The 13399-nt window shown below is 38.2% G+C and overlaps 1 protein-coding gene across 1 annotated transcript; it reads left to right on the top strand.

Moving 5' to 3' along the window:
- Positions 1-1192: 1192 nt before the first annotated feature.
- Positions 1193-13242, top strand: prkaa1 (protein kinase, AMP-activated, alpha 1 catalytic subunit). The gene is made up of 9 exons (XM_055052667.1): positions 1193-1379; positions 3256-3397; positions 5678-5771; positions 5880-6024; positions 7003-7090; positions 7181-7405; positions 7512-8004; positions 8095-8221; positions 10594-13242. Exons 1-9 carry the CDS (start codon positions 1283-1285, stop codon positions 10875-10877), a joined length of 1695 nt encoding a protein of 564 aa, XP_054908642.1. The 5' UTR covers positions 1193-1282; the 3' UTR covers positions 10878-13242.
- The last annotated feature ends 157 nt before the right edge of the window (positions 13243-13399 follow it).

The following is a 13399-nucleotide window of genomic DNA, read 5'->3' as shown; positions in this document are numbered from 1 at the left end:
GCAATATTGAAATGTAATGTTTTGAGTTCAAAATTAGATGAAAGAAAACACAACAAGCTAATTAAATATAATTACTAATTTAATGGCTGCACGTGGTTCATTTCTCAAATGTTTGTCTGTCTGTATTTATTGATAGAGTTTGCACAGATCAATATTTGTTGATCAACATTTATGTGGCAGAAGAGTTTGCCTGTTCCATTATTATAAGAGCTGGCTAAGTGCCAGAATATTATCAATGTACACAAGTATTTATTTATTTGTTTATTTACTTATTTTGTTTGTTTTGGGGTAAACAAAATGCTTCCTCTATATGTACATTTGATGCACGTCTGAGCTAAATTTGTTTTCAGATCAACAGACAGTGTGAGTTGAAAAACAAAAATGGATAACTTGCTTAGATAAGTATGCAGTCAGATACAGGATACATGATTTGAATGCTTCACGTGTGTATTTGAGAGACAACTGGTTTAACCTATTTTGATTTTGCAAGTGAAATTTCTGATGCTGTGTTGCATGACCTTGGTCATTTTCATGCCGTTTTTATGAGCATTGATGTATGAAGTTTTATTTTGTAATTTTTTACAACTGGTTATAGACAAAGTTTAACTTATAAATACTTTTAATAGTTGTTTATAGTTGTCTTTTAAAGCTGTACAGTTATGTTAAGAAGTTATACATGCCATCACTGGCAGAAAAATTATTTGTCAAATGAGACAAAAACCGGGCTATTTAGTCACAAGACATGTGTCAGAAGTAGGCAGACTTTTTGGTCAAGTTTTCTGTCTTGAAAACACTACCAAATGTGACTTATGTATGTATGTATGTATGTGTGTATGTATGTGTGTATGTATGTAGATAGGTAGGTAGGTAGTAGGTAGGTAGGTAGGTAGGTAGGTAGGTAGGTAGGTAGTAGGTAGGTAGGTATGTATGTATGTATGTATGTATGTATGTATGTATGTATGTATGTATGTCTGTATGTCTGTATGTCTGTATGTATGTATGTATGTATGTATGTATGTATCTGAGACTTAATAAAGAAATGACTTAATAAAGAAATTTTTCAGGTTTCTAATATGTAACTGAAATTTCGGAGTTTTGTGCGTGTCGTGAAGGCAACACAGTACCACGCCTACGGGCTTTGACGAATCATGCGCGTGCTGGGGTGGCTCTCTTTCCTCCGTGCGTCGGGGAGCGGATTCGGAGCCGCTCGAGAGACGCACTCAGAGTTCGGTCCGTGTCTGGCTGCTGCAAGCTAACCCCGCAGAAAGGCCACTGCGGGAAGATGGCGACGGAGAAACAGAAACACGAGGGAAGAGTTAAAATCGGACATTACGTTCTCGGTGATACTCTTGGAGTCGGGACTTTTGGGAAGGTTAAAGGTATGTCTCGTATGTGTTGCCGTCTGCGCGTCTTGGCGACTGAAAGATGGAGGCTTTTAGCTTATCTGCTAACTTAGCCTGCTAGCGAGCTAAACTGTCGCCACATTGGAAATGAAACGTTTATGTTGTCATGTTCTGGCTTTAACAACTTTGTGAGAAACTAACATATTAGGGTAAAACAACTGAATGATTCAACAGAGCGAGCAAGACTTCTCGATTATTTCTGACACGATAGTATTAGTTAGCGGTAATAGCGCTGTTAGCTAACCCAGTGATCCACAAGTCGCTGTTGGGACTGAAGTAAAATCTTCCTGACTGATATTGATTGGTCTCTCTTTTCCTGATAGCAAACATTAAAATCACTCTTGTGACCTTTACGGCTGAGGGAATGTTAACTCTCCCAGGTGTGTTTGGAGAGGGGGTGGGTCAAAACCAGTTAAATGTTCGCCCAAGTGTTTTCAGAGGACTACCCATGTAGTAGCTAAGGTCATTAACAGAGGTTACCTCCTCAGTTTGGACAGAAGTGGGATTTGTAAGCTGTAATTTATGCGTCCCCTCCCCCGACACACATTATAAACCTGGACCTATCACCCTCTCCCAACAAACAGCCGGTCTGTTTATAGTCGGTTCATTTTCAGTGACTCATCTCCCTGGTACCCCAGTTCCTGTAGCTGATGAAAGGAAAACACGGTGTTATTGGAGCTGCTGCCCTGTGTAAGGGTATTCAGATTTATGCAGTAAAGAATGATGTTCACTGACAGAGTTGCACAGAGTGTTATAGAAGTACAAATAAATCTTTTATTACTGTGTCTGCCTGCCCAAAAATGTGTCAGGCATATTGGATTTTGTGATCAAGGTTTGTGTGATATGGCCTGTTTACTTAGGTGGTAGTTGCTGTAAAATGGTCTCAGAATGGCTGCTTTGTTTATACAATGTTACAAAAAGAGTTATCAATACCAACATTTCCAGATCCTTCTTGTTTTATGACGGGCTGAGAGCAAAAGCTCAAAAGGACCAAAAACTTTGCTTTCAGTCTTTCCTTGCAACTTATGAAATCCGCTTTTGATTAGTTCATGTCAGTAGAAATTAAAGCGCTGTGGTATTCGCTGACTGAGAAAAAAGGAATTTTTAAGTTTCCAACTCCTCAGTCTCTTATCACGACTGGCAAAGTTGACCTGGCATTTCCTCTTTATATCTCTTTTATCAGCACATCTAATAAAGGGAAACTTTGAGCATCGACTAACATAGCAAACTACTCTGTTGTTCCACTATTGGTCAGTTATTGAAATGGAATGCTTTTGTTTGCTGTGATATTGGAATAATCCTCTAGCAGCAACTGACGAAACAAGATTTTTGCATTAAATTCTCCATTGAGATATCCGCGTATCCAAGTTAATACTTTCTACTTTGACATTAGCAGTGTGTTGCAGATCACAGTGCAATAAAATGTGTGCATGTGTTAGTAGCAGTAAATCTAATTCAAGCAAAATGCCACAGCAAACATCAGCCATAAAGAGTCGAGGTCAAGAAGAAACAAAATACGACTTTGAGGAGCTGCACAGAAGATGGCTTTTAAAGGGCTGTAAACTTTGAACTTTGATTCCTCGTGTGGCCTGTGGGGATGAGTCCAAATAAACAATTATTGATCTCTGTCTACTGCATTTAAATAAGACAAGTTGCACATCTTTAAACACAACTATTGTAGCTATTAAATGTTTAATGTTCTGAAATTATTTTCTTATTATGTTATGGAAGATATGCCAGTTATTGCCGTTCTTGCAAACATTCTTTGACTATTCAGTCTATGAACAGATATCCATGTGCTTTTGCTTTCTGATTTCAATTCTTCTCCCCCTGTTATTTGCTTCTTGTGCAGTGGGCCAACATGAGCTGACCAAGCACCAAGTGGCTGTGAAAATCTTAAACAGGCAGAAGATCCGCAGCTTGGACGTGGTGGGAAAAATCCGCCGGGAGATCCAGAACCTCAAGCTTTTCAGGCACCCTCACATAATTAAACTGTAAGTCCTGGATTTACACACCCACTCACCGCTGCGTAATCCCCCCCGCCGCTACATTAATGCCACCCACTGAACTACTTCCAGACTTTAGAAACGGTGCGTTCCAGGATGCATCCGCTAGGGTGATATCGTCTGACCCCGTGTCCCTTTCCATCAGCGCTCTCTGTCTACGTTGTGCCGTCCCCCTCCCCCTTCTTGTTGTGCATTTTAATGAGCAAAAAGTGCATTATCAACGACCCCAGCCTTACTGGGCCGTGTGACCTCTTTGTCCTGAAATAATTACTTGACGAAGAGCAGCTTTTTGAGCCAGTAATCACGTTGCTTGCCTTGCTTGAAATGACTTGTGAAGTTTCTGACAACATTTGTACCTGCTATCGTGGAAAGATGACAGATATTTTCAATGAGTCATATTACAGTTACTGTCGGAGCCGAGTGTCACACTCGTGTTGCAAAATGTCCTGCGGTTTCGTAAAGGAGTGAACCTTATGAACCTTTTGGAGTAGACTATTCCAAAATCTATTTTATTCAGCAACATGCTGCTACAAACAGCAGCGATACTCTGTTACTTAGAGGAGCACTGATCTAAATACAATGAAGGAAATTGCTGCAGTACTTCCTGTTTGATGGGTGAATGTCTGGGTTAGTAAATAGAGCACAAGGTGTGGCAAATGTCTTGAATATCAGCTCCATGTCATTCATGCATGCACAAGAATGTAAACTTTGTGTGTGGGATCCGAGAGCGAGCGAGAGAGAGAGATGTCATCTTTTCCAGAGGGCAGAAGCAAATTGACCAAACTCTGGTGTGGCCTGTTTAGTCTCAGAGCAAATGCAGCAGTGCAACATACTACTATGACAAAAGTATGGAAGCCCATTTTCGCCATGAAGGCAAAAAATAAGCTAGAAGATATCCCAATCATGAGTTTTGAAGACATAATTGTGAGAGTTAATCTCAATACACTACAAGTTTTGAAGTTATAATTAGCAGAAGAAAAATTGTGATTATGACTTAGAAGGACTCTTATGTTCTGGTTGACGTTGACGCACCAGCATTCAGCCACAAAGCAACAAAACAAAATTCATTAATCACAGATTTTGAAAAAGTTAACCATATAGACTAACTACAAGGCTTAGGCTCATGATTCTAATCAAGGTATTTTCAAATTGGATCGAGAGTTGTTGACCAAGTTTAGCTCTTGATTTCTGATGTTTGTCAACTATTTCTGATTTGTTTTATTTGCTTCCCAGAACTCTAGCTTGATAGGCAATTTCCAAGGCCACTTGTACAAAATCACAGCCTATTTTCTTGTTCTTAGTCATCCAAGATGATCAGATATTCCCTGCTTTCCAAGACACTTTTATCTCTCATTCATTTTTGCAGCATTTAGAACAAAGTGCCACTTATGTGAAGCAGGGCAAACACCTTCTGTAAATAGTGTCCACATAATTAACTGGAACTGAACTGAAATATGTTGCATGGCAAATTATCCTTGAGTCATATCAAAACAGAGAAGAAAAATACAAACATTATATCGGCATTCAGCAAACTGCTTTAGAGCTAAGAATAAGTTTAGAAAGATTTGTATGTGTATGTATCAAGACAACTGCAGAAACTTGTTAGGAGGGAATAACAAATGTCACACTTAGTGTCATATCAGTTGGTGTTGAAAGGACATTTGTTTATGCTGTTCTTTTTATTTTTGTTTCTTTTTGCTTGCAGTGTAAATTCCACATCAAAGTCGTTAAAGATTTTGTTGCTCCTGCTCTATTAAAGCCTTTTGATTTTAACTGATGTTTTTGCGATTAAACAGCATATGTCTAAGTTCAGAGCGTATTCTGGGAATTCAGCACAGCTTCTACTTAGAAAGGAGCTTTGGGAGCTAAAGGTGACAAAACCATAGTTTAGACGGGGTCATAGATCATTACAACACTGTGTGTGTATTTGCAAAACGGTCACAAACCAGGTGCTGGTTCTCACCTTATAAGCTTTGATCTACCATTAAACAAAAAAAAGTTAAAAGTACAGAAGTCACGCTTAAAAGATATTAAACATAATCGATTAGATTTAAATGCTTTCATCTTACAATTTCTCTAATATTTGATTGCTCAAACTCAGTTGTAATTATATTTTGATGTGTCAAGTCAAATACTCATGTCTGACTGATTCTTCTTTGGTACGATATGAAATTAGGTTCGTGCCATCTGAGCTGTTTTGAGTCAGTTCTGCTCCTCAGCTGTTAATAACTCATGTGATTTTAATCTTTTTTGATACTGTTGTTGCAGGTATCAAGTTATTAGCACCCCTACAGATATCTTCATGGTCATGGAGTATGTCTCAGGTGGAGAGCTCTTCGATTACATCTGCAAAAATGGAAAGGTAAGACATGACAATACAGAAGACGATCTTAAGAGTTGTAGATCTATGGGTCGTATATTATGTTGATTGGTCTGTGTGAATGCTAACGTGTAATTTTTGATCTATTAGTTGGAAGAGAAGGAGAGTCGGCGACTGTTCCAGCAGATCATATCAGCGGTAGATTACTGCCACAGGCACATGGTGGTGCACAGAGACCTCAAACCTGAGAACGTGCTGCTCGATGCGCACATGAATGCAAAGATCGCAGATTTCGGTATGTACGCTACACTTCACCTGGCAGGCTGGATAAGAGGCACCTTTGTTGTTATAGTAAAAGAATAGCCAGTGAGGTTTCAGGTTACTCTGCAAGTGTTTTCCAGTGTGATGTTTTTAAGAGCAGGCATTGTTTGATATGTGTTAGTACAGGAGCAGTCATGAATGCTGAAATAGAAGGCACAGGTAGGCTTTCCAGTTATTAGCAGTACTGGCTTGTTTACCAGAAAATTGGCTAATATGTTGCCTGATCCTAGAAAAGAGAGCATCAGTGCACAGTGAGAGTAAATGTGAAGTTAAACTTGAAAAAAGTTCTGAATATGTAATAAAGGAAGGTGAATTCCTCTTCGTCACAGGAAAATACTCTCGCTAGATGGACAGATAGTGTTGAAGCTCGACCTTCCACTTACACCAGCTTTACTTTGTCATTGCATTTGTTTTATGTATGACTCAGATTTACTCTTGCTGCCAACAATAGGAGATTTTCTCTCCTTATAGGGAGCCTAAGCATGAGTTGTAATGATGAGGTCAAATAAACGCTGGGAACTTTACTACTGCTGTTTGTTTGGCAAACAGAGCCATAGCATTACTGTCTTTTATGTTCATAATGCCATGAAGAAGAACAAGTGACACAAAAAGGTGAAGATTGAAGGTTGATGTTTTTTATTAGTATTCTGAGACATATAAGGAATAGCGTGTGAGTCCTTGAGTAAATTTTGATTATTTTAAAATTAACTGCAGATGTGCCTTTGAAAGTCCTTTGAAATGTTTCACATTATAACTCTCAAGTTTATTTTCCCACAAACTCTCAGGGGTCAGCTCCCCTGAGCCTGCTGGAAGAAATGTAGAAAGGGCGGACTTGTACTTTTCTTTTTTTTATTTGTAAAAAATAATGCATTGATTTATCTCCAATTGAAGTTTGTGATTCTAACATGACCCCAACCATTTTAATGCATTGACAATTCAAAATTCTGTGCAGGTCTGTCAAACATGATGTCAGATGGAGAGTTCCTGAGAACAAGTTGTGGTTCTCCAAACTATGCTGCTCCAGAGGTCATCTCAGGAAGGTAATGAACCAGTTCTCAAGTGGAAAATTAGCTCTGAAAATCAAACTTTGCATCAAATCTTGCATATATATTTTTTACACCTGTCCTCAGGTTATACGCTGGTCCCGAGGTGGATATATGGAGTAGTGGTGTCATTCTGTATGCGTTATTGTGTGGGACGCTCCCCTTTGATGACGACCATGTGCCAACGCTCTTCAAAAAGATCTGCGATGGGATCTTTTTCACGCCGCAGTATCTGAACCCCTCAGTAGTAAGCCTCCTTAAACACATGCTGCAAGTGGACCCAATGAAAAGGGCAACTATTAAAGAGATACGGTAAGCCAAAAATACAGTATCATTATTGTCTCTGCTCTGTTTTGGTTAATAAAAATGACTTCTTGAGCGCGTTTCACCCCTTGATCTGTTTATTTCACTACTGTAGTGAAGACGATTGGTTCAAACAAGATCTGCCAAAGTACTTGTTTCCTGAGGATCCCTCCTACAGCAACAACATGATTGATGACGAGGCCTTGAAAGAAGTGTGTGAGAAGTTTGAGTGCACAGAAGAGGAGGTTCTCTCCTGCATTTACAGTCGCAACCATCAGGACCCATTAGCAGTGGCCTACCACTTAATCATCGACAATCGCCGCATCATGAGTGAGGCCAAGGATTTCTACCTTGCCTCGAGCCCGCCCGACAATTTTCTGGACGACGTGGCTGGAATCATCAAGCCCCACCCCGAGCGTTTACCCATCTTCGTGGCGGAGCCTCCTCCGAGGTCTCGCCACACACTGGACGAACTGAACCCCCAGAAGTCCAAGCATCAGGGCGTACGAAGAGCCAAGTGGCATCTGGGGATCCGCAGTCAGAGCAGACCCAACGACATTATGACCGAAGTGTGCCGTGCAATGAAACAGCTGGATTATGAGTGGAAGGTAAGGGGAAAAACATCCAACGTCGGCAATTTTTAAGGCCGATTCTGCCTTAATGTGTGTTTACAGTATTTAATTTATTGTTCTTTCTAGGTTGTTAATCCATATTATCTGCGTGTGAGGAGGAAGAATCCTATCACAGGAATGCAAACCAAGATGAGCCTTCAGCTCTACCAGGTGGACAGCAGAACCTACCTCCTTGACTTTCGTAGCATAGATGGTAAGTTCTTCCACTCAGTTCTGAATATTAGGACAGTATTAGTTTGTGTTTGACCTCATTCAGTCTTCCACAAAACAGCAAAAATGTGAACCTAAAGTTGCATTTTGCAAGATCGCCTGTTCCTGTGAAAAAGATAGCCAAATTTTTACAGAATCTGGAAACACAAGGGCCCACTTACACGAGTCATCACCTTGTGGACTTACTGATGAGTCAGATATGTTGGCTCAAATCGCAGCAAGGTGGCATTAAAAAAGCTTTGAAATTTGGTGTAAATTTACACTCCAAATGCTTGACATTTGACTTGGACTCATGGTTTTAGACTTGAGTGTGACAGTCTTGTTTCATAAGAGGTATCAGTTGGCCACTGATCACCAGTCAGACAGGGGAACATAGATGTGTTCTACATCTATGTAGAGCACTATTATCCTCGAGCATCAAAACATTAAATCCTACTCTGAGTTTTATGTCAAATCCACATGACATAAATCACAGCTATCACACGACATTTTTTTTTACCCATTTGCACATGTAGATTAAAATAAAAAATGACATGTAATGAAACAACCAGTTATAATTAATTAGATAGATAAAGCATTTAAACTTCCCCTTTAATAGAATAGAATATTCTCTGTTTTCAACTTGCTGCTGTGGATCTCACTCTTTTACCATTCAAAGTGCACCATTCACTTTTTGTTTAATTAATGCAACTAATGACTGATGTTTAATTCAGTCATTGGAAAAAAAAAATATTTGCATTTTTGAACATTTCTGCACAAAGTAAAAAAAAAAAATATGAAAGAAACTTTGTATGTTTGACCTTTAATACCCATGTTAAAGCATTTCCTTACTCATTAACCTTTTAAGATCTGCTGCAGAAAATGGTTTTCTGAAGATCTGGTATGAGGTTGTGCTTCCTTTTAAAGTACTCATCCCTGTGTTTTTCTGTATTTTAAATTTTTGGTTTTTATTGAGCTAATTAACTCTGTTAAAAATATAGCACATTAATGGCATGTTTCTGTTGACCTACATATCTTGGCGAAACCTGACCTGTATATATTTGGGTTGTTTGTCTGACTTGTGTCCTGCAAAGTGCTGCTCTAGTATAGACTCCATCAATAATTGACTGAAAATGAGGGCTTTTGGTTGTCTGGTTGTACGGACTTGGCAGTAACTTCAAACGAAATGTTAGGAGTGTTTTTGTAGGCAGTTTGATGTGACACAGTCGTGCTGTTTAAAGGGGACGAGGCTAAAATTTGACCCCAGCTGGCCTGATTTGTTAGCAATGTTCAATTGTAGATTGTGCCAAAACAAATATGTTGTGAAAGCTTAATGTTTTGAAAGCAAAGAGTAATTTTTATAAAGTTATGTGTAGTCGGTCTTGTTTGGATTTTTACAAGGAAACCTCTTGTGAGATTTATTGCCTTTGATTGCCATCAAAGGATGCTACAAGACCACTAGGGAATAATAAAAGCTGACCTCTTGCGAAAGACTCAAGAAAATTGCTCTTGCAGCTTAAAAATATTAATTGTTGGTTATTTCAAAAGATGTAGGGACTAAACTGAATGCAAGTGCTGGTTATTAGAGTGATATCTATAAATCTAGGTCACAAGATTCACTAGAACAAAATTTTAACAGTGTTTTTCTAGAAAACTAAGCCTGAATGCCATTTTTTTCGTAATAAGCAAAAACGAAACTAATTTCTGTTAAGATGTATACAAAGAAAATATCCTAAAACCCAGAGAACCCAGTGAAACATGATTATACAAAGTTTATAAAGATTTGAATACTTCAGTATGTTTGCTGTCAGACCACACATTAGTGTACTCCAAGCATATTTCAGAATTATTATTCCTTTTAAAGTTTGTTATTTTAAGACAGTATAAGACATACTATCTGTTTATATTGGTGTATTGGTATAACATTGATAAAAATCCATGTACTTTGTCAATTAGGTTTAATTCAAATCACGTTTTTGTCCCAGCAAAACAAAAAGTATTTGCTGCAGGTCTGTTTACACAACTCATATGGGCATGTTAGACCATATATATTTATGTAATAGAGATTGGTGAGAACTGATTATGCTGCTTGGAGGAATGCTTTATTTCTCAGTAAAGTATTTGAACCACTTCCTGAATGAAATGCCAAGAGATAGAGGAAGGGGGTTGATAGTGGTAGGGAGTGTCCTAAATTTAACCCGTTTCTTTGTTTTCACAAAAAGAAGATTTTTACAAACCTCACAGTAATGTTTTATGACTGATATCGTTACACTCTTGCTACTCAGTGCTGTTAATCTCTCAGAAGAATAGTTAAATCCTTTGTGTGTGTGTTTGTAAGTTTTTGTTGTTAATCATAGTCTTTCTTGTGCCATTCAGATGATATGCTGGAGACTAAATCTGGAACTGCCACCCCTCTCCGCTCTGGGTCTGTGGGCAACCACCGCGCCACAGTAAAGAGCGACGCAGAGGGCGCAGACGTTTCAGCCACCTCCAGCACTGTACAGCCCACCAAGACCACAGAAGGCTCCCTAGGTTCCTCTCTGACCTCGTCCGTCGACTCGTCGGGTGGTGCTGACAGCACGCCCGCCCCCCGACCGGGGAGCCACACCATCGAGTTCTTTGAGATGTGCGCAAATCTTATTAAACTACTTGCACGATAGCTTGCAAAACAATCATCGCTAGCCTTTTTTCTCTCTGAGTGTCTTTATAGCAATAAGCATGCAACCGATTCATGGCTCACTTTATCCAGGCTGAGGATGAAGTGATTGTTCCATGGCACTGATGCAGGTTGGCGTTCCCTGACCTGTAGGGGGAGGTATACCGAGCTGACTGGGTCTGTAGGAGTTGAAGAAAGAGGAATCACATGCTACTTAACTAGGACAGAACATTTCAGAGGGAAGGGTAAGAAAGTGGGGAGGGGGGGTTCTTGAATTTCCAAATCAGTCCTAACAACAGATGCCCACATCCCAAGTACAACTATATGCGGAAGTGATTACACTGAACGGTCTGTACTTATATCCAGTAAGGCGCACATTTCAGTACAGAGAACAAAATCTTGTTTTTTTTGGCCTGCAGAGGAGGAAGCCACAGGTTGTGGGGGTTGAGAATTGAGTGGCAGTCATAGGAGGCAGGAAGCACTTTTGCACAACTTTCTTTAATTTTCTGCTGCTTGTATTTTCATTTTTAATTTTTTTTTTTTTTTGGGTAGGGATCAGAGAAGTGTTGCAGATGTATCGGGGCACTGTACTATTTTCATTGCCGCTCACGTTCAGTTGGACCCCAAAACGTGCAGTGACCCTTGATGTCTGCAGTATGTCAGGGACAAAAAAAAAAGGATGCTTCATCAGATTTATGTAGGGTTTTCTTGTTTCTGTCAAATAATGTTCATGATCTTGTCCTCTTTGTAAAAACAATTGTTTCAATTTGTTTGTCCCCCTGGATTTTTTATATATAAAGGCGTGAACATATTTATCAATGCATTAAGTGGAGGAGGTTTTAGTTGTAATAGAATTTGATTTTTTTTTTCTTGCATTAAATTCTACTGCTGGATATTAGACATATATAAATATATATCCCTTTCCCTCTCTTTTTTTTATTTTTATTTTTTTTACTGTTTTTAGGTCTTTCAGTTTTGTTGCCCTCAATCACAATTATTCTGATACTTGATTGTCTTTCTGGATAACTAGCTTGCTTTTCCAATTTAAGATGTGTTTTGTTATGACACACAAATCTACAAATGTATCATTTTAAGTGTTCATGTATTAGACGGACAAATTGATTTGGCGTTTTTATGTTTTTCTCTGTTTGGGATAAAGTATAGAATATGAGTATGATTACTGAGTGAAATGCCTTTGGCCTACATTAATTTCATAAAAGCCAATCAGTCGTGTATACAGACCTCAAGGCCTAATTTTAAACATATAGTAGCAGTTATAGCCGATATGTTGAAATTTTGTCGGTGAATACATATACATCTTTTTTTTTTCTTCAGATTTTCATTTTTTAATTGCTCTCACATTCCTTTGAAATTTTACATTTTATTCCAGACTTAACTTGAATTTATTTGGTACTGTAAATTGTTAAGGATGGAACATTTTTGGTAAGATGGTAAACATGTGACAGATTTATATTTGATAAAATTTGTCAGGACATTAAACTTGCAGAATTGAAGTCACAGGTATGTTTTTAAATAGAACACATCTCATTCCATTTCCTGTTCAGTCTTAAAAGTTTTGAGTGGTAATTGTTTGGCTGCCTTATCCTTATTAGTACTGTTCGTGAGTTTTTATGCTTGCAATTCGATTCCAGTGCTGGTCAGAAATATTGGCACCTTTTGCAGTTTTTAAAAATTGATGTCCATGCCCTATGTTGTTAGTCTTACACATTTAAACTGGTTTTAAAAAACGTAATACTTTCTTACTAAATCAATAAAAGTCTGACCTCAAGTTTGATTTTGTTTTTTTTTTTTGTTTGTTTGTTTTAAATTCACCCTTTCTGAGGCTGGAGATTACTGGTTTTTAGCTTTAAACAACGCTGAAATAAGTTCAGATTATGATTAAAATTGCAAAGTGTGTCAATAATTGTGATCATGTCCTCTCGTGGTGTATGAAAGGTTTCCACCCAAAAATATTCAGTTCATATTTGACTTTGATGTGTCAGTTTTTAAACCACAGGTTAAACAAAAAAAAAGGGTAAAGACAGTTTCTAGTGTTGTAGACATGGTTTAAAATAGTACTTATTTTTAAAGGGTTTCTTGAAAGTCTAGATTATCAAAACTTGTCATGCCTTACGTGATGGGTTTTGTAGGAAAGATGAATGTGTGCAAAAAACATATAACTCTTTGAGAGATTATGGAAAGTGTCCTAGAAGACTGTTCAATACAGTCTGGTTGAACCTCTTCAATATATTGCTCTATTTTTGTTTGGTGTGAAGGGAGTCCCTACCAGATTGAGCAGTGTAACTCTAAATGGAAAGTGTTGAATCATTTGTATACACAACTGGCTAATAAACTGCTAATAAATTGCATACTGTTGTTTGGAAGTGTTTGTTTTTTTATTTTATTTTATGTAGCTATTCTGAATAAATGTTTCTTTGTGAACTCATTCTTTAAATAATGGCAATTAGATTAGGTTTGATCTTTTAAATTGTATAGCTCTTATTCAAATTATGAATAAATTATTCT

The sequence above is a fragment of the Poeciliopsis prolifica genome, unplaced genomic scaffold (genome assembly GCF_027474105.1).
Source record: "Poeciliopsis prolifica strain line A6 unplaced genomic scaffold, Auburn_PproV2 SCAFFOLD035, whole genome shotgun sequence".
NCBI classification, from domain to species: Eukaryota; Metazoa; Chordata; class Actinopteri; order Cyprinodontiformes; family Poeciliidae; genus Poeciliopsis; species Poeciliopsis prolifica.
Note: the sequence above shows the minus strand (reverse complement) of the source record. Positions and strands in the feature narration are given on the sequence as shown.